Raw genomic sequence first — 21,183 nt, forward strand, 5'->3', positions numbered from 1 at the left:
ACAGTTATTACATTAAAAAGAGAGAAAACTGAAGAAAAAGTGACTTTTTTACTGGTGAGTCAATGTTGTCGAAGATGACGATTAAATGGGTCATATCTGATGACCATAAAAAGATGACAAACTGTATTTTACACCAGTTATTTACATGTATTGATAGGATTAGTGGATCAATAGGTATTAAACATTTTAGATCAGTAGATGGTTTTTGTCAGTGATGGATTTTTGGGTCTTTATGGGTTAAAACCAGTTACTCATGATCTTCACCCTCTCTTCATCCTATGTGGAGTCAGTGACAGATTAACAGCTGGATGACATGTTCACTTGTTCATCCTGTATGTCATTGCTGCTGTAGCTGAACACTAGTAAACAAATCCACACTGTGATGTTGGCATTTATTAATGCTGAGTCTGCTGTGAACCAGATGTTCTCTTTAGTCACAGTACCTTCAAAGTCAGACAGAAGCTACTGAACGGTCTGACTAAATTAATCTTATCATGTACAGGGACATGGGTTTACAGATTTCTTGACACTCCGTATAAACACCATAGCATGAACGTGATCAAAACCAGGAGTGGCCTGATAACCAGAATACTAGTGTGTATGTGAACAGTCTATGGAGGATAAATAAGATATAACTCTCTTATGAGGGGTCATTTCAGCTTTAATGTTTCAACCACAATTGCTCTTGTTCAGACCTCCAGAGGAACATATACAGAGAAACCATCTTAAATACCCAGAATCCCTTGGTATTGACAAGACATGCGATCCTCTCCTTAAAAGTATTTACAAAATGTACAAAAAGTCATAGCATGTTTGGCACACACTTACACAAAGTATACAAGAAACTGTTAGAATTAAAAGAATTCGAATTGAACTACACAGCTGTTATAGATATTACATATTGGCTAAAATTTACTTAGGGGGTCAAATGAGTGGCCATTTTTGTCAAAAAAAAAAAAAAAAGAAGAAGTTATAAGAAATGCATAAAACTGTCTTGAAATAATGCTAATACATTTGTGCACAGACTACTGATATTATTTGCTGGTGGATGGACGTGACATTACCCATGATGCTCTGGTCAGTACCAGTACTTTATTAGTAATAAACTTATATACTTACTATTGCTAATTCTCCTCTTATTCATAAATGTTAGTATTGTGGATGTAAAACAATAACAGCTGACACAAAAACACAAAATGTGGCAGTGGACGGATGTGACATGGTTGTTACAGATCCCATCATACTGATGCTCGGCAGCCATGTCACCGTTTCCACAAATGATCCCTGTGCAAAAACTAGGATCAGAATTATTTATTGTATAGTTTATCATCATACTAAAGAGTAAATAACAATATAGAATTGTTATTTCTTTATAAAAATGCTTATTATTAGAAAACTGTTGATTTAAAAAGTGACGTGTGACATTCTTAATGTATGTATTGGCGTAACATAAGCAGGATGGATCAGCACCATACTCCATATTGAACCTGTAAAAATAAAACGTGATATGTAGTATATAATCTTGTAAGAAAAATTGGGGAATCTAAAAGAATAGAATATTTGTTTTTCAGGTAAATTCAGTTGAAATATAACTTGGCCATTTGTGACATGAAAATATAGCATTAATTGTGATGAAATTGGACATTTTTGAGCTGAAAATGTAGTTCATATGACCATCAACATGTTGCAACAGAACTGAAATCCTGTAAATTTGCAGAACTTGCATTTACCAACACAAAGTTCCTTTGGGGATTCACTTATATTGATTTCTTATGCACAAAGACATAAATAAGACCTCTGAGCAAATTTTAGCCGATATGTGAAGGGTCTATTAGGAGACAGTAACAGAATTATGAAAGACAGCATGATGTGAGGCGTAAACAAAGTCCTTTAAAGGTGGGGTAGGAGATCCTGGAAAAAACAGTCTGAGTAAGCTACATTTTTGAAAATACACAATTCAAAAGTCCAAACCCCTTTCTTCAGACTTCCTCCCGAAGCCACACCTCTAGAACGCGCAGTGCTTGTCCCCCCATCTGCGGATGCTTACCTCATTCATTCCCCTCCACTCCACCACCCCCCCCTTTATGATTCATTTCCCCCCTGCTCTGTGGATCTGTGTGTAACTCTGAATTCAGGTCTGCAGGTGCACCTCCACAGGTGACAAAATGTTTTATTTTTGTGTTAGAGGATTCAGTTAGTTGGTTGCAATTGCAGTGTGAAGGGGATTTTAAGCAATATAGTAAAAAATGCTCCAGGAAAACGTCTCCTACCCCACCTTTAAGTATTAGCACATGAAATACAGTTATATTAATGCCTGTGGATAGACATCAAAGGGTACTGCCAGATAATTATTTCAGATTGTTTTTGTTGTACTTTTATTTAGATTACTATTGATGTCCTTATGGAGCCATCAATAACCATCAATCAATCAACCATCATCAATAACCTCATGTTTGCCATTAAAGTCAGGACTGGTACTTAATGACCATTCAACTGCAGCCTTCAGTTTCTGTTTTTCTGTACATGATTCACTACCAAAACTTCATCAATACCCGGTATAAAACTTGACTTTTTGAGACTGTGCCAGCTTCAAAATAATGCCATACTCGTGTTTCCCACTATGGTTTCCAGTTCTTAACTTTTTGTTCAGGAGTTCCTCCCAGTAGTGACTCCAGTTTCCATCGCTGTCAGCTCCGTAACCAAACACATGGACCTGTAACAAAACAAACAACCCACTCAGCTTTACACAATGGATATTCAAAAACCCTATTGTATGAGTGGAGCACTGATCGAACTAATGCCAGCTGTCAGATTAGTAACCTTAGACAAACTTAAACAAAGCTGACAAGGAGCGTGGATACACAAAAACACCAGAGTTCCACTATGTCTGCATATCTAAACATCATACACAGGTGCATCTCAGTGAATTAGAATATTGTCAAAAAGCTGCTTGATTTCATTAAGTCAGTTCATATAGTGAAACTCAAATATAGATTTGTTACCTACAGGCCGATACCTTTTAAGTGCTTATTTCTTTTCATTTTGGTGATCATAATTTACAGCTACTGAAAACCCAAAATTCAGTATCTCAGAAAATGATCTTACACAGGTGAGTTTCAGTACTTTGTACATGTGCATTCTCACAGCAGATTGAAAGTTTACATACTATTGCACAAATATTCATGCACAGTTGTTTTTTGTACATCCCGACATGTGCGTCGAACATTGTGTTCATAACATTTTGTGTTGTGTGTACACACTCTGTACATGAGGCCCGTGATGAATCTGTGCCCAAAATACTGAATTTGTTCCACAGTCCTCTAAGGTCAGCAGTTGTCCCATTTTCGACCACATTTTTTCTTTCCATTCAACTTTTCATTGATGTGCTTGGATTCAAACCTTGGAGAACAGTCAGTTTCTGTAGCACTGACCCTTTGAGTCCTATGCTCCTTGTGCAGGGTGTGAATGATCATCTTCTGGACAACTGTCCAGTCTGTCTTCCCTATGATTGTGTCGCCGACAGAACCAGACTGAAAGACCATTTAAAGGCTCAGGAAACCTTTGCAGGAGTTTTGAGTAAAGTAGTTGATTAGAATTGACACCATGAGTCTCCAATATTGAACTTTTTCATTTTTCTCAGATACTGAAATTCATTGTTTTTTCATTAGCTCTAATCCATAATCATCAAAAAAACCCAAAAAAACTCTTGATAGATAGTCTGTGTGTATGAATCTATATATGAGTTTGACTTTTTTTTAGTTGATTTACTGCAGTAAATCAACTTTTTACTTTTTACTGGGGTAAATCAACTTTTTAATGATATTAATGATGCTTTTGAAAGTATTCTGCCATGAATTGGCTTCAGAAATTTACAGTTTACCTATTGCATTGGCCCTGTCAGAGCCAAACACCTGAGTTACAAGAGACACTGTGGATTGACCTCAAGAAAGCTTTTCACACCAGACAAGTTAAGAATATGGCTGAGCTAAAGCAGTTCTGTATTGAAGAATGGCCCAGAATTCCCCTTAAATGCTGCTACCGGATAGGCTCGTTTTAGGTTATTGCTGCCAAAGGAGGTTTGACCAATTTTTAAATTGACGGTTTAGTCTAAATATCACATCGACCTGAAAACCATCAAACCTCGGCTTACCTCCTCACACAAGTGGATCGCGAGAACCAAAGTCATGAAGCCAGTGGATGGATATTTGCCCTTCTTCCCAAGCCATATTTCATGGACATACTTCATGAACGATGGATTTACTACCATCACCTGTTATAAATGACATTTAGTCTGTAAACATGATTTGTTGAGTCACTGCAGCTAAAAATGCTAATGGCCTTAAGCTAATACTCACCAAACCTTTTTTTGTAGAATGTTGTCTGTAGGAAACACAATATAATGTAGAAATTAAATCAAATTAACATGACAAGTAACAACAAAACCAACCTAGTCAGGGTTTGGAGGGTATTTTAGGAACAAACCGAAGATGTTAAATGACAACTACATTCTCAAAAATAGAGGTACGAGATCAGAACATTTATGTACCTATAAGTACATTTTTTAAGAATGTTCTCTCAAAAGTACAATATTGGTCTGTAGGAGGCCAGAATTGCACCTGTAGACTATGAAAAAGGGTCCAAAGTTATGTAAAGTACAAATTTGTACTAGAAGGTACCCTGCAGAATTAAAAAATGAGTATACACCATGAGAATAGGCTATAGGCTAGGAGAACTGAACAGTAGGCCTAATTATAGTTAAAACATTAGACTTAGTGCATTATTTATTATATATCATACTGTAATTACTCTATATTATATTTAATAATAATTTGTCTTTTAATTTAATGGCCCAATTAGCTCAATGATAATAGCCTAATGCTTTATTTAGCTTATTAGAACCTCTGATTATTGCCATAATCTCTGTTTTATCAAGTTTTCATTCATACCTCCATGTCTTGATGTCGTAGCTTGCCTATGCCGTTTTTTTTTTTTTTCTCAATAAGGCCGCCAGTTCAAACTTTAAACATCATGGCATTATCAACTATAGGAGAGTTTTCTTTCTATATAAAGTACTTAAGGTACAAAAATGGACCATTTCGAAAGGGTACAGAAATGTCTCTCAAAAAAGTACACCCCCAGCGACAAGCATTTGTACCCTTTTAAGTAAAAGCTGGTACCTCTATTTTTGAGTGTGTTACTTAACTCTTTGTTATTACAATAACATAGAATTTAAAAGTGACATGATTTTGTTTTGGTTTGAAACCACAGACCACAGGTTTACAATGGCTGATGCTAGAATGAACTGCAAATGGATGGAAATGCAAAACAATCAACAACATCTCATTGTAGTGAGCTGAAATTTACATCATTTTTGTTTGTTTTTTTTAAATTTTGAATATACATTTTTATGATGTTGGTAACTTTTCAGACTCCATACATATCTGTGCTCACCGTCCAATAAGTCCTGTCTTTGTAGCCTTGATAATCCACTCAAGGTCCTTTGTCTTAAATGGAAACAGGACAATATGAGTGTCGTTGCTGCTGATGTTACTCGCACTCTCTGGATACATGACACGATGAGTTGTTCTGGTCCCAACGTGCTGTTCATAGCCTTCGGTTTGACCTTTGTTTATCCTAAATACATACATTATATACAGTTTTGCTTCTGACATGGGTTAAAGAGAAATATTTTTACATGATTTTTCCTGTATATTTACCGTATGACTAAATCCTGGTGATCTATTAGCGGTCCATAATGTGCGTCGTTTAAATTACCGCTGTTGCCCACCACGGAACAAGTCCTGCAGCGACCAGAGCTGGGTTCATCTGGAGGGGACGGGAGGAGCTGAAACAGCTTTTCAACTGTCGCTTTATAGTAAGCGTAGTTGCGGCGATCATACTGTAATTTCTGACACCACAATATTTTATGTGAATGAATCCTTCATCTGCCTGCAGGCATTCATGTACAAGAATCTTCAGAGATAATTACAGGGCGTGGTTGTCTCACCTTCCACCAATTAAAATGACGCTCTGAGATATTGTTCTTTGTCGACATAAATGGTTCAACAGATCTGTTAAAATGTGTTATGAACCATGGATCGACATCTGTTGACGTCAAAGTGTCACAGTCACAGGATCTGAAGTTTAGAAGACTGAAGGAAAACTCTGGTCTCGTTTCCATCCATATCAGACAGATGCCAGTGAGAAGCAGCAGAAAAGTTAAGATGTTGTTTTTTGTTGACATGCTGACGGAGATGATCTGTGAAAGGGAAAGAGTTTTAGTGTTAAGATAAAGAGCATTTGTTAAATACTAGGGCTGTCAAAATAATTAATCCATTAACATAATTAATATTATTAAAAATTTTAATGCAATTAACCCATCTGCAGAGCAGAATGACTCTGAATGTCTCTGTCAATGCATTTGGGGCAGTTTGTCCAAGTAGAGTTAGCGTCGCACATGAGCAAATGCTATGGAAGTAAATCTGTCGCATCAGATTTTGAATTATAAAAGTCATTGAATTTCCAGCACTGAATTTTTTTGCACTAAAATTAAGTATCTGAATTTTTTTTTGCACTGAAATTAACTATCCAAATTTTTTGTCTCTCAATTTTACTCACGTTACTATGAATAAAAAAATTCAGAAGCAAAAAATTCGGAAACAAAAAATTCAGATGCAAAATATTCAGAGCACGAAATTGAGATGCAAAAAATTCAGATGTAAAAAATTCAGATCACACATCCAGGACACCAAGGATAAGCAATGATTCAATCTCAAGTCGAACCGACAGCCAGCCAGTCGAGTTACATTAGGTTGGTCATGTGACACCGATCCAGGAAGCTGGTCAGCACTGATGTGTGATCTGAATTTTTTGCACCTGAATTTTTTGTATCTGAATTTTTTTAATTAAATGTAACTGGGACTCAGTATGTAATCATTCCACCTGTTCAAAGGTGATTACTGATGTGTTTGAATAGGAATAAAAAGAAAAATGTGTCTGAAAAGACAATTATTCCAACTTTATGGGCGATAGCGTGTTTAATATCTAAGGTTAGGAAAGTGACTTCTCATTTGTTTAATCAATCGAAAGTTAAAAACATTTGTAAAAGAGCTTCAGTTAATGGTTATCTTGACAAAATGAAAGCCAAAAACCATAGGATTATTTTAACATAAAGAACATAAGCATAATAGGAGAGATACTGGATTAAATAATGGATTATTAATATAGTTACCAATTATTTATTTCAGTTTGAAGCAACATATGGGTTATACGTCTCATACATACAAACATTGTTGCTCTGGCTCCTATTAAAATGCATCATTACCAAATACTTAAATGTAATCTTTATCATTATTTCGTATGATGAAAGGTCATAAATATAGTATAGTATAGTCTATACTACCTGATGACAACAAAAACAATAAATATCCAAATTTTCAATGATTTTTTAAATTTTCCACAGCATCAAAAGTAAATATATTGGTAACACTTTACTTGAAGGTCTAGTTTATAATGCATTAAGCGTATATTCATAAGACATTATATTGCATTTATAGTGCATTATAAAAGTCATTACAACAGTTTATGAGTACATCATGTAAAACAACTTATACCAAGGTTAATAAAGTATTATAAGTGTAGGCCTAATGTATTATAAATTCAGCTTTCATAATGTTTTATACCTCCATACCAAAGTGACAACAGTGTTTGAAGGAAGAATCTCAAGTCCTGGGTTACGTAACACATTCTAACCATCATAACTCTAGCCAGTTATAAAGACACAGAGAACTGCTCTGACATGTAGTTTCTGAAACGGAATAATGCCTTATAAACATCAATAATAAGTTACAGGAGGACTTTAAGAGCTTTTAGTAAAGTGACAACACTGTATAAGGTTATTAGCAATTATATGATATTATAACACAAGTCTGATGACGTATGAGCAGTATCTGCTGGATCTAAGTAAAGTGTAAGTGTTCTTAATAACTTTATTTTTCAAAAACAAAACATTAAAAGAACAGAGACAGTAAATAGAAGGTTTACATGTTGCTTTATACATAAAAAAATAATGTGGCAACTCTAAATCTTTGCTAATTCAAACACATACTTTCTTTTTTTTTTTTTTTTTTTAAATAAATATTAAATCCCTAAAATAGATGGGTATAGGGACCAATGACAAAACCTAAAAAAGGTTCCCCACCTAAAAAAATAAATTCCTTCACACTGCTTTGGTATGGATGTATAAAACATAATGAAAGCTGAATTTATAATACATTATGCCTACACTTATAATACTTTATTAACCTTGGTATACGTTGTTTTACATCATCATAAACTGTTGTAATGACTTTTATAATGCATTATAAATGCATTGTAATGTCTTATGAATGTGCGCTTAATGCATTATAAACTAGACCTTCAAGTAAAGTGTTACCAATATATTTTTTTATTTTATGCCACTTGATAAACCAAGGCTAATGATGTTCATTTTGTCTTCTGTTAATGTAATTATACTTCTTCTCTTTTCTTTTCTTTGTTCTGTAACATCTAAAAACTATACCTTGTCTGAACAAAAAAAAAAAAAAAAGTATAATTCCTTGATAAACCAGCTACACAGGTTTGACTTTGAAACAACACCACAATAAAATGTTAATAGATGTTCTGGCATTCATTGTTCTGTGTGAGTGGGAAACAGTTTAAACAGATTCCAAGTCATTCAGTCACATATCACTGCTTTGATATATGTCTTGTGGGAGTGACAAGGACTTGATGTTTTGCCAAATTAACACAAATTGTGACTTGGATTTAGCTCTATATTAATTTTGTTATTGTTGAACATATGCCATTTGTGACAGAGAATTCTTCTGATGAGCTTCTAAATTTTTGTATTTTCATTTTCTGATCAAAAAATTCAATTAAATAAACAAATAAACAGATGCTTTTTCAGATTGGTTTGATGCTTTCATCGGAAATTTTTGATAGTTTCATTGTGATTTGTGATTTAGTGATTTATTCTGAACATGCAATGAAATTTAACATATATGCACTAGCAAAACATACATAACAATACAAATATCAAGAATCATAACAATCTTAGAAGAAAAGCACAATAGTTCTAGTTACATGCCCGAAAAGACAGTTCTAAACGGTAGTTGCATTGTTCTTGTTTTTTCTTTAGTTGCTTGGTGGTGAACAAGCTGAACAGCATTAGTTTTGTAATGAAATGAATCACTGATCATCATCATCATCACTAGTAACAAATCAGAAGAATTATTTTAAAATGAAAAATAATGAAATAAAAAGTATACGTACCTCATGGATAAGTAAGGGGTATTTCCAAAGTGCACAGGTAGGTCTGTCAGTGTAGATGAACAACAGCAGTGACAGGCATTTGCACTGAAATACAAGTGGGGTTGGTTCAGTGGGTGGGGCTAAAGATGTGTTTTTCAGCTGTGACACACATTTTTCACAAAAGACCAGTATCACTGTCATTGTCAGTAGGATTCCATCGTCGTGGTACGTAGTGGTACTGATCTCTTATGTCATATTTGGTAAAATATGACTCAGAATGTTCAGTTGGACAACTTTCAGTGTTGATTATGGAGCAAATTTAGCGCTGCATCATTTGTGCCCAACAATACTTACATAACATGACAACAAAGTATTTATTACATCGCCACGCAAAAGGTATTGTTTTCGGTACTTATATTCTTCCAGAGTTGCATGAACTTTTTTTACTGGGATCTTGTATTGATGATGAAGAGTCAGACCACTGTGTAATCTTGACCATTCTGTATGGGGTTCAGTTCAGTTGTTTATCTGTGATGTAAGTTCTTACTTCTGGTTATGTCCCCCAGGAGGTATTGTGATCGCTTTGCTTTGTGTGTTTGTGTGTTTACGTGTGTGCGTGTTTGTTTGTTTGTTAGCAAGATAACTCAAAAAGTACTGGATGGATTTTCATGAAATTTTCATTAAATGTTGATACTGGCACAGGGAAGAAATGATTAAATTTGGGTGGTGTTGGGGGGGGCACTGATCTGCCTTGGCGGAGGTCTGTGCTCTCCGAGTGCTTTTCTTGTTTTACTTTTGTTTATTATTACCTTCCCCCAGGAAGTATTGTGATCGCTTTGCTTTGTGTGTTTGTGTGTTTACGTGTGTGCGTGTTTGTTTGTTTGTTAGCAAGATAACTCAAAAAGTAATGGACGGATTTTCATGAAATTTTCAGGAAATGTTGATACTGGCACATGGAACAAATGATTAAATTTGGGTGGGGGGTGGGGGGGCACGGGGGCCCACTGATCTGCCTTGGCGGAAGTCTGCGCTCTCCAAGTGCTTTTCTTGTTCTATATTAAATCTGCTGTAGTGCTGTGTCCCTGAGTTCATAAAACACATTAAGGTGTTTGGTTCCTATTAAAATACAAGCCTGAGGGTACTGTGCAGGTTATTAGCTGTTCTTGGACAGATATCAAACACTCACTCACACACACACACACCTACACACACACACACACACACACACACACACACACACACACACACACACACACACACACACACACACACACACACACTGTTAGGATTCTACTTACAAATCTGATTCCTGTTCTCTGTCCCCACGTTCTTTAGATAGGTTATTACCTTGATCATAAAACAGACTTAAAACAGGATTTAAGTGTAACTAGAAAACCATTTAGAGAGCGCAGCCCCCCCCACACACACACACACACCAAATCACCACCAAAATGTAATCATTTGTTCCTTGTGCTAGTATCAACATTTCCTGAAAATGTCATCCAAATCTGCCCATAACTTTCTGAGTCATCTTGCTAACAGACAGACGGACAGACAGACAGACAGACCCCAATGAAAACATTACCTCTGCCATTACACTTGGCGGAAGTTATGAAGATTAATCAAACTTACACAGATCTGTGGTCTCCCAAGGTTAGACAGAATCAGTTTTCCAGGCCTACAGACATAAAAGTCTCCAAACATAGAACCCATCTCTCTGGCTCAATGTCCTCAAGAGTCCAGAGAAAAACCTTTTTTCCTCATCCTTTATAGTCATACATGGGGTGCTGTCTCTTTCTGGCCTCAACCAATAACAGTGCGAATCCCCCACTTTACAGCTGTCTATTATATTCTCACCCCCACCTCTTAAAGTCTTCTCCTCTATAATAAAACTATACAACAATAAACATTCCACACTCCTAAAAACTAAACTAACCCATCTGTGTCCCTTTGTCTGCGTTTTCCATTCTACCCCTTAAAGCCTGTGACCTTCTAATATTAATACATCACACAACTCCAAACTAATCAGCTAAAGACAGACATGATAACTGTAACATATCACATTCATAACTGTAACATATCACATTCATAACTGTAACATATCACATTCATAACTGTAACATATCACATTCATAACTATAACATATCACATTCATAACTGTATCACATTCATAACTATAACATATCACATTCATAACTGTATCACATTCATAACTATAACATATCACATTCATAACTGTAACATATCACATTCATAACTATAACATATCACATTCATAACTGTATCACATTCATAACTATATCACATTCATAACTATAACATATCACATTCATAACTGTAACATATCACATTCATAACTGTAACATATCACATTCATAACTATAACATATCACATATGTTACTAATAGGCTTACTATTATTTCGACAACTAAAGTCTTTGTACTGTACACGGTGTCTCTTTTATTCTGTGTATCCCATTCTTGTGCCTGGTCATGACACTGAGTTTATGAAGCCACATCCAGGCCAAAGGATAAATTAAAAAAAATCTAAAAGTTGTCACTGTCCAAGTTGTAATGTCTGACCTCTTCTACAGTCTATTCTAAATGAAAGAAATGTCAGAAAGATGAGTGAAAGTGTACAAGTCACACACAGCTGCAGACAGTACTGTCTCCAGTGAACATAGGATTTATTATAAACCAGGTTTGACTTGATGGCACAACTGAATGAGTTTTGAGCAGAGTCCTATAGAGAGAGTTATGACATGCTTTGATGTCACCACTCCGGTGATCACGCGGTTGACGTAAGCCTGAACTGTTCCAAATGAACTGAGCGCTGTCAGGTTCTTCTATGGGACAGACAGCAGTGAGCATGGTAAATCTGAAAATAAACCACACACAGCCGGAGTTGCACTACTGTATGTACTGTCGTGTCACTTATGCTTTTGAGTAGTGGGGTTGACCACTGAAAGGACTGCATTTATTACTTTGAAAACATAAATTTTGGGGGAAAGGTTGGTGTTAGCTTGGTAGGCTACTTACATGAGTGTCAGGAATCTGTGCCTGTGTGACTCTCGGCTCCTCCTTTGTCATAATCATTATCATCATCAGACTCACCTGCTGGCGCTGCGTGGCTGCAGCCAATTACTATTGGCCTATTTAAGAATTAGGTTTGCAGCCATGCAGCGCTGGTCCATTTCTCCTCACTCCTTTCCATAGCCCGGACAATTATCCATATTCATCCACGGACTCTGACCCAGGTGTTGTATGGGTTTTTTTTGGACTCTGTTTTCTGATTTAGTTTTTGTGTTAGGTTTTTGTTGTGTTGTTTTCAGATTTTGTTAAATAAACTTGTTATTTTTTTTTCCCTTCAGTACTGAGCTTTTGAGTCCTTTCTTTTCCCCACTGTGACAATGAGTGGTGCTAACTTTACAAGTTCATTCATTCTGCAGTTGTATTGTACTCGTAAGGCACAGGTGTCCAACATGTGACAACTCCAAATGTTTCTCTTTGTAAATGTAAATATTTTCATGTATTTACACTAAAACAAAGTATAATCTGGTTGTTTTTCATAGTGGGGCTTGGCCACATATGTGCTGTTAGTATCTAGTTAAAATATGGATATATGAGTATATTATTACTATATAGGACAGTATAGAATATAAATGTATTTATATTATATATGTATATGTGTTTCTGTCTGTTTTTGTTCTTTTTAGTTTTTATTAAAATATGGTGTTAATATCTGGTAGGATAAGTAGAAAATGGGTATTATCATATTAGTGTATACAGGAAAAAGGATATGTGATATTGTTATACAACTATTATTGTTATTGCTGTTTTTATTATTATTATTATTATTATTATTATTATTATTATTATTATTATATTGATATTCATACAAAATAATAATTGCTATATAGTAATCATAAGGAATAGAAATTGGGGGTAGGAGTATATACATTTTTACTTCTTCCTACTCCTTTTCGAGCATGTATAATTCCATTTCAATTGTTTTATTTATATTATTATTATTATTATTATTATTATTATTATTATTATTATTTTATTTTTTTATTATTATTATTATTCATTATTATTATTACTATTATTTTTTTATTATTATTTTTTCGTGGTTTATTTGCTTAGCAATCATTTATGTACCAGTACTTATATTTTGTGGGTTGATTTTTGTTTTTTTTTTTTCACTGTCTACATGTTCAAAATAAAGATTTCATTCATTCATTCATTCATTCATTTTGCAAAAAATGTGAATAATCTGAACAAATATGAACAACCTGAAATGTCTTAAGAGAAGTAAGTACAATTTTAACAATATTCTGCCTGTTACTAAATGTTTTGTGTATTTGTAGATCCAGTGTGATCTGTAAGTTCTAATGTACATGTGTAAATGATAAACTGAGGCAGAATATTGTTAAAATTGCACTTGTTTTTTCAGTTTATTCATGTTATTCACATCTTTTAAAAGGATAGTTTGTAGATGTACACCTTTTCATAATGTAAATTTACTTTTTTCACTCTAAAACATAGATAAAAGTTTGGAGTTGACATTATTTATATATTATTATGTTATTATTTCACTGCAGATCCAATTTAGCTGAATGTGGCCTCTGAACTAAAATGAGTTTGACACCCCTGTCGTAAGGAGATAGACAATTTATCATTTTTAAGTTTTATTATTATAGGACTGTGGTACAAGCAGAAAACAGTGGTTGTCTGTGAATACTGTGTCTGCCAAGCTCTGCTCTGATAACACACACAATACAAAGACAGATCTCATATTAACCCTTACACGTCCATGCGCAAAAGACTTTTATTTTGCACAATTCCAATTAGTGTTGTTCACTGAAACATGAAAACTGACCCAGGACACTGGTGTCAACCAAGGGAGAATTCCATGGTCAATAAACACATATGACCAGATTCTCAAAATGTCTTTTCGTTTTGGTTCTTTGTTGTTTTTTTTGAGTCTACTTTTTTCTGATACACCCTGTTGTATCCACATTAGTAATACCTCCTCTGTCATCACCATGTTTGTTATGATCTAATTTCTTCTTCTTCCTCTTCTCAAAAAACTTTAGTCTTGTTTGTGACGTTTGTCCAGTATGTTAATTAAGAGCAGTGCCCTGGACTGATTGATAAACGCTAATTCCAACGCAATGGATGCATCTGAGGCAGTGACACACGTACCTATTTACGTATATAAAGCGAGCATAAATGCCTAAAAAGCCTTGAACAGACTTTGAGTGATTCAGTCACATGTCACTGCTTTGACATGTTCCTTGTGTGAAATAAGGAATTGATATTTTCCCCAAATTAACACACATTTTGGCCTGGATTTAGCTGCATATAAATTTTGTTATTTTAGAACATATGCCATTTATGACAGAGAATGCATTATTTTAATATGATAACAGCTAAATGATGAAATCGCACAGAATCAAATTTAATGGTTTGGAGAGATTTTATTAAAGGCAAAAAAACATGCGGTATTGGCAATATTAATATTTATGCACCTCATGTATTTTCTATTTGTTTTATACATTAAAAAAACTCCTTCTTTGATTGAACTTCAACAATTAGTCCAGTTCATCTGTGCTGTGCTGTGTTCATCTGACTTTGTGCTGTTGACCTTCACAAATACTGTGGCGATAACTGTGTCTTGTTTAGTCTGTGCTCTTACATGTAAAAATCTAATTTTTTACTTATTTTATTTGTTTTATTGACTGACAGTTCTAAACATTACTAACATGGTGGTTATTTTTTTCTTAAGTTGTTATGCAGTGAAGAAGCTGAATAGCATTAATGTGATGAAAAGTAAATGAAAAATAATGAAACTCAAAATATACTTACGTCCTTGTCTGATATTCCACAAGAACAGCGGGTAGGTCTGTCCATGCCGACGAACAAAGATGTGCAATTGCATGACTGTGATGATGTACATTTGCAATGTAAAACACAACTGGCATGTGTTCAGTGGGATGGGCTGAAGGTGTGATCTTCAGGTGCGGTAGATACCGTGTGTGTGTGTGTGTGTGTTTGGTGGTGGGGGTGTACTAAGTTTTAAGCACTCTGTGTTACATTTCACTGTATGAGAAGTGCCATATAAAAATGACTGATTGATTTACATACATAAACATTACCCATTGCAGGAATGTTACCATTCTGGCTCATTTAATTAGGACAGATATGAATGTAGCTGTAGCTGCATTCCGTGCGTTTACATGACAACTTTTATTCCTGGTTTAATCTTATTAAAGGTTAGATCCTATTTCAGATGCCCAGGTAAACACTTTATTCCAGTTGAAAAAGAATAGTCTGGATTAAATTTAAACCTGAATAAAGTCACTGGTTTTATCCCCTTTTAATTCTGGTCTAAATTCTTCCTCGGACATGTAAACCCTTTATTCCGTTTGGACTTTATTCCTTCCATTCTGCACATGCTCGTTGTCTTGTCCTGTTGTGATGACGCACACATTCTGCGCTGGTGGAAGAATATGCAATACAGTCTAGTCTTACCAAACCGTTCCAGTGGGCTATTCTGATGGGATCTACCAGCCTGGAAAACCCTGAAGGAAGAGTTCACCACTTGTTTTTTATTCATTCATTTGTCATGCACTAATGAGTTCAATAAGTTGGCAAATCAGTTTACACTGCAGTGCACCAACTGCCTTGTTCTTGCAGCCCTTCTGTTAGCTTAGCTTAGCCTAGCTTAGCATAATGGCTTCATTCCTATGGTCAGACGTAGCTAGGCTTTTACAGGTGATTTGTAGTATTTTAAGAGTGATTTTGTGAAATTCAGTTCTCCCTAATCATTCCTTTAGTCCGGTGGCATCAATATGATCACAAATTGATGCTCAAATCATGGCAATGTGACTTACTGCAGGAATAAAATCTTGGGAAATAAAAACTAATGCAAAGCTAAAACGGTAAAGCAAAGCTAATTTAACGCATGCATCCCTTCCAACAAAAAGATTTTCCAACTTCCGTCAACACAACAGTCCCAAGATTGTATGAGTGCAGGAAGTCGCAGATCTAAAGAAATAATTAGGGAGAATCAGATTTCACAAAATCACTTACAAAAGACTACAAATCACCTTTAAAAAACTGGCTATGTGTGACCATGGAAATGCAGTGACTATGCTAAGCTAAGCTAACAGAAGGACTGCGAGAACAAGGCAGTGCAAACCCTTTAGCTCACTTATCTACCTCATTAATACCTCATGTAAACCTTTATTGGGATTTAACATTTCCATGTAAATAGTTCCGAATTAATTTCTTCTGGAAAAGTAAATCGGATTTAAAAAACATCATGTAACCGTACCCATTGTAGCTGCGATGATCCCGATGCAGTTATATTTGAATGAATGGATCCACGCCTGGACCACGCCTGATGCCTGTCACTGACTTACATTGGTATCCCATCACGGAATTTTTGGCGATTCTGTGATACCACCACAGATTTGGAGGTAGGGGTCCGTGGTCATTACACAGAATTCTGTCAGACCAGGTTGATGGAAGTGATGACAGAAGTTGAGGTGCTTGCCATTTTAGCAGGTTGTGGAAATGAAGTATTCAAAAATCACGAAAGATACCGCCATGGCTTTTTGTCCCAAAGTGCTAGCCATTAGATTGCGCTGTCTTTGCACTTATTCCGGTATTTGCTGCCACCTAGAGTAGGGGAGTTACACAATGTTCCTTTAAGTAAAAATAATAATGTATGCTTTTGATTTTACTCCGTTACATTTTGCAGCAGTTATCTGGACTTTCTACTCCACTACATTTCTACAATTTATGCCGTTACACAATTTCCATAAAATTTTGCATGATAAAATAGTTCTCCTACTGACTGCATTGTGGCGTTGTCTTACCATTGCATCAGGTGGTTCTATTACCTCCAATGATAGCAGAGCGTGTGTTTGCCAGCTGAATCTCTGTTTCAATTTGTGAGGAAAATGCAGATGTCAGACTAATAATGTGAAATCAATGGTGTTAAAAGACAAGTAAAAACAAACTTATGAGACAATATATAAAAACTGAATTTTTTGGCAAAAGCATCATTAGGTTTGGTGCGCGTTCTGTGTTGGAAGGAACTGTAAAAATGGGCTTTTAAAGGAACGTAACAGCAACGGAAAAGAGGCGGCAAAAGAATTAGCAAACTTGCATATTTACCATTTTTTGAGTGTATAATTAGTGTGTAGTGCAGTGTGAGTCTGTAGTGTAGTTGGGTTTTTGTTTTGTGCGTCTGAAAAATGTTGTGCTTTTACTGCTCTGAACAGAGCCCAGTGTTTTGAATAGTTTTGCAAGTAAATACATGATTTATAGATATATCATGTCTTAATTGGTTTAACTTAATAGTACATTAGTGGGTAATACCAAGTAGATAAGTTCTCATCCACAGAATGATAAATTAACCCTTTCATGCATGAATTATGATAATCTTAGTCAATTTTTTTTTTTCTTGAGTGATTTTATTCCTCTTTAGGCATGAAAAAAAAACAACGCAATTGAAATTTTTTAATGAACCAATTTTTCATGGAGTTACAAAAATGTCCACTCATTTGGACACCATGCATTTAATTTCTGAAGCAAAGAAACTCATCACCAGAAAGTGATATGTGTGAAAACTATGAAATAAAAACATTTTTAATGCAGCTAATCTGATGTTTTCTCACATTTTAACCCACTCTAATACTAGTTATTACTCCACTTCATGGAGATAATTTGCAAAAAAAAAGTTTTCATTTAACAAAACTGTTAATTACAGTCTAATAACAACTAGCAACTGATTTACACTAAAACATATTATACAGGTTTATCAAGAAAAGCAAAGTTACAGTACTAGTATGGATTGCAGTGTTTGTGATGATGTGTCCATTGTGTTAAAACAACAAAACCCATGAATATACAAGAGAACAGTTGTAGAATAGCTGTCCATTGTAGTGACCACTATGCATGAAAGGGTTAAAGTACGCACAGTATTGTAAAGAGTACGCACAATAAGTACACCAGCCTTTAAAATACACATCAACTGTATAGTTGGTTGTAATTATGACATCAGTGACATGGGCAGAGGCATCAGTCAGTATATCTGCATTCTTTATCAAAATGACACAGCTCAGACATTTAGACAACTTATTGCATGAGTATGTTTACTTAAGTATATATTTTGCAGGATATTTGTATTTTTACTTAAAGCTGCGTATGATGTTCGTCACCAATTTTTCATCAAATCTGTAAAATCCAAGTGATAGCCTACAGTAAGTATCATGAATCCATTAGTCTTTCCGTTATTACGTACCTGAATCCCTCCCTTCACGGTGAACAACTTTGAAGTGTACTCCACCCCAAACCAAACCAAACCCTGTGTGGAATTCATTTAGGTTTCGGTTTGGACCCCCCCCACCCCCAGGGGCAACTGGGTGGGTGAGGGGGCTTTGTTCAAAAAACCACTGTCCTCCAGGGACTAACTCCTTTTTGGAGCCAGCCCCTGGTGTACGTTCATGTTACTACAGATTTTGATACTTTCACATTGTTTTTACTGCCCTGGACGTCTCTGCTCAGATGTCTTACTCTTCAATTATTATTATTATTATTATTATTATTATTATTATTATTATTATTATTATTATTATTAATAATAATAATAATAATAATAATAATAATAATAATAATATGACAGTGACAATGGTTGATTTAAAGTTGTGAATCCTGATTTCATCCATGACTTTACACTCAACACTTTCTCCAATGTCACCTCAGTCCTGCCCCACTGTTTTTTCCAGCGTATTCACTGTACTAGAACCATATACTGTACTTACCAGGAACAAATCACCTTCTCCATTCTGCAACCACAGTTCTCTATTCTCCTGAATGTCTTCCTGCTTTTGTCATTTCAGTCCAGACCATTACTTGTTTCTGTCCCCTGGTGGTTGTGTTTTTGTTGGTTGTGTAAAATACAATAAATAGAATAACATGTATTATATGAAGGAGAAAATATCAAACACAGACATACATCCCAGAATTTAAATCCATCACATAACTAAATATTTTAATATAGACTGAGTAGCTAATATTTTATTCTCAATAAACATTGATGTTGCTTCAACATGAGTCCATTAGTTCTTTTTTGTAGGTATTTATTTTGCATTTTGAATCACATTCTGTAGTCAGGAAGAGATTAAGATTATTATAACAGATTAAGGTAATTTTCATGTATTTATATAAAAATAAAAAATAAAAAAAATCAGACGTAATGTATATACACTGGAACTGTGCAAAGACTAAATAACAAACCTGGTGTCAGCAATTAAGGTTCGAAACACAGTTTTCATTAATGAAAATTAAGCATACTTGGCAGATTGGACGGCAAAAGCATAGGAAAGCTGACCACTTCAAGTCTGTAGAAAAAGACCTGGATGTCAGTTTCCCCATAAGGAAAAGTGCAACAGTTGAAGTTAATGTAGGAAATATGGAAGAAAAATGACTGTGGATTAATATTAAAACCAGTTATCCATGATCTTCCCCCTGCTCCTCATCCTATGACAGAAGTAGTGACAGAAAAACAGCTGGACGACATGTTCACCTGTTTATCCTGTATGTCATTGCTGCAGTAGATGAATACTAGTAAACAAATCCACACTGTGATGTTTGCATATGTCACAGTAGAGATTGAAATCCAGTAGGATTACAAATCCTACTAGGACAGATTGAAATTTTAGTTTGTCCTAGGACAAACTGAAATCCTACAAGAAATTAGGATCTGAAGATTGGAATTCCAATCTGTCCTAGGAGAATTTACAATCCTACTAGGACAGATTGTAATTCTATTTGGAAGTGGGATCTGAAGATTGGAATTTCGGTCTGTCCTACGATTTCGCCATCACCATTCCAGCTGAATTATTTTCATATCTTAGATACAGTATATGGCCCTTAGGTCAATACACATTGTAACCAGGATGCCAGCTGTCCTATCTGGTCCAACCTTATTCAATGGCCGTTTGTAACTGTCATTGGTATGTAAATGAGACACATTTGTATTCAGAAATCGGTAGAATTTGAAAAACGTACCTGTAAACAACCAGTTGCCATGGCAACATACAATTTTATTATTATCTAATTGTTGCCAAGCCATTCAGAAAATGTACGATGTTAAAGTTGGCATTGGCATTCAGTTATTAAACTCTAATTAACAGTTTGTTTTTTTTTTGTTTTTTTTTTAAACAAAGAGTTTTTCTTTTGTTTGTTTGTTAGCTTTTTTTTTTTTTTAATATTATCTCCATGCAGGTATTGTTAAAATGTGAGAAAACATCAGATTAGCAGCATTAAAAATGTTTTTATCTCATAGTTTTCACACAGTATATCAGTAAAAATGTTTCTTTGCTTCTAAAATTAAACACATGATTTTGTAACTCCATGAAAAATAGGTTCATAGAAGAAACTCAATCACATTGTTTTTTTTTTTTTATGCCTACAGAGGAATAAAAACACAGGAAAAAAAAAATCTTGATTAAGGTTCTCATAATTCATGCATGAAAGGGTTAATATTCCTGAGTCAGTCCTGAGTGTCAAAAATAAAATAATTACGTCCTGCTTCACAAAAATGAGGTAGAACAGGCCATCTGTTTTGAGGCTATTACAGCCTTTATGTTCATTATTAGTGCTGCAGCAGAAACCATTTTCAAATGTTTTGCACTGGAAAAGTGTCTCCAGTGTCTTTTTTCTCATGTGTTCCAACAAACAGCTGCATGGGTTATAAAATAGTATGACCAGCTTTCATGTAGGACATCAGGGGACTGGTTTGCTCTGTGTTTTAGATTTTTTTTTTTTTGCCAGCAAATGAGTTGCATTTTTTATCATCTTGCAGGATTTTTT

General features: G+C 35.0%; 1 protein-coding gene across 1 annotated transcript; it reads right to left on the reverse strand.

The window, feature by feature from the left end:
* Positions 1-1,695: 1,695 nt before the first annotated feature.
* On the reverse strand, positions 1,696-9,385 carry LOC115428031 (CMP-N-acetylneuraminate-beta-galactosamide-alpha-2,3-sialyltransferase 1-like). The gene is made up of 7 exons (XM_030146804.1): positions 9,313-9,385; positions 6,008-6,259; positions 5,718-5,908; positions 5,452-5,634; positions 4,356-4,380; positions 4,151-4,270; positions 1,696-2,713 (listed from the first exon to the last, which is right to left on the reverse strand). Exons 2-7 carry the CDS (start codon positions 6,242-6,244, stop codon positions 2,546-2,548), a joined length of 924 nt encoding a protein of 307 aa, XP_030002664.1. The 5' UTR covers positions 6,245-6,259; positions 9,313-9,385; the 3' UTR covers positions 1,696-2,545.
* Between the last annotated feature and the right edge of the window lie 11,798 nt (positions 9,386-21,183).

Source organism: Sphaeramia orbicularis, chromosome 11, assembly GCF_902148855.1.
Source record: "Sphaeramia orbicularis chromosome 11, fSphaOr1.1, whole genome shotgun sequence".
NCBI classification, from domain to species: Eukaryota; Metazoa; Chordata; class Actinopteri; order Kurtiformes; family Apogonidae; genus Sphaeramia; species Sphaeramia orbicularis.

Bases quoted from the DNA above. Each gene is read 5' to 3' on its own strand.
- LOC115428031 (XM_030146804.1), bottom strand. From the start codon at position 6,244: ATGTCAACAAAAAACAACATCTTAACTTTTCTGCTGCTTCTCACTGGC. The intron at 4,381-5,451 runs GTGAGCACAGAT...TGTTTCCTACAG, and splicing joins AAGACAGGACTTATTGGACG to ACAACATTCTACAAAAAAAG. The intron at 2,714-4,150 runs GTAAGCCGAGGT...GTTTTGTTACAG, and splicing joins CGATCCACTTGTGTGAGGAG to GTCCATGTGTTTGGTTACGG.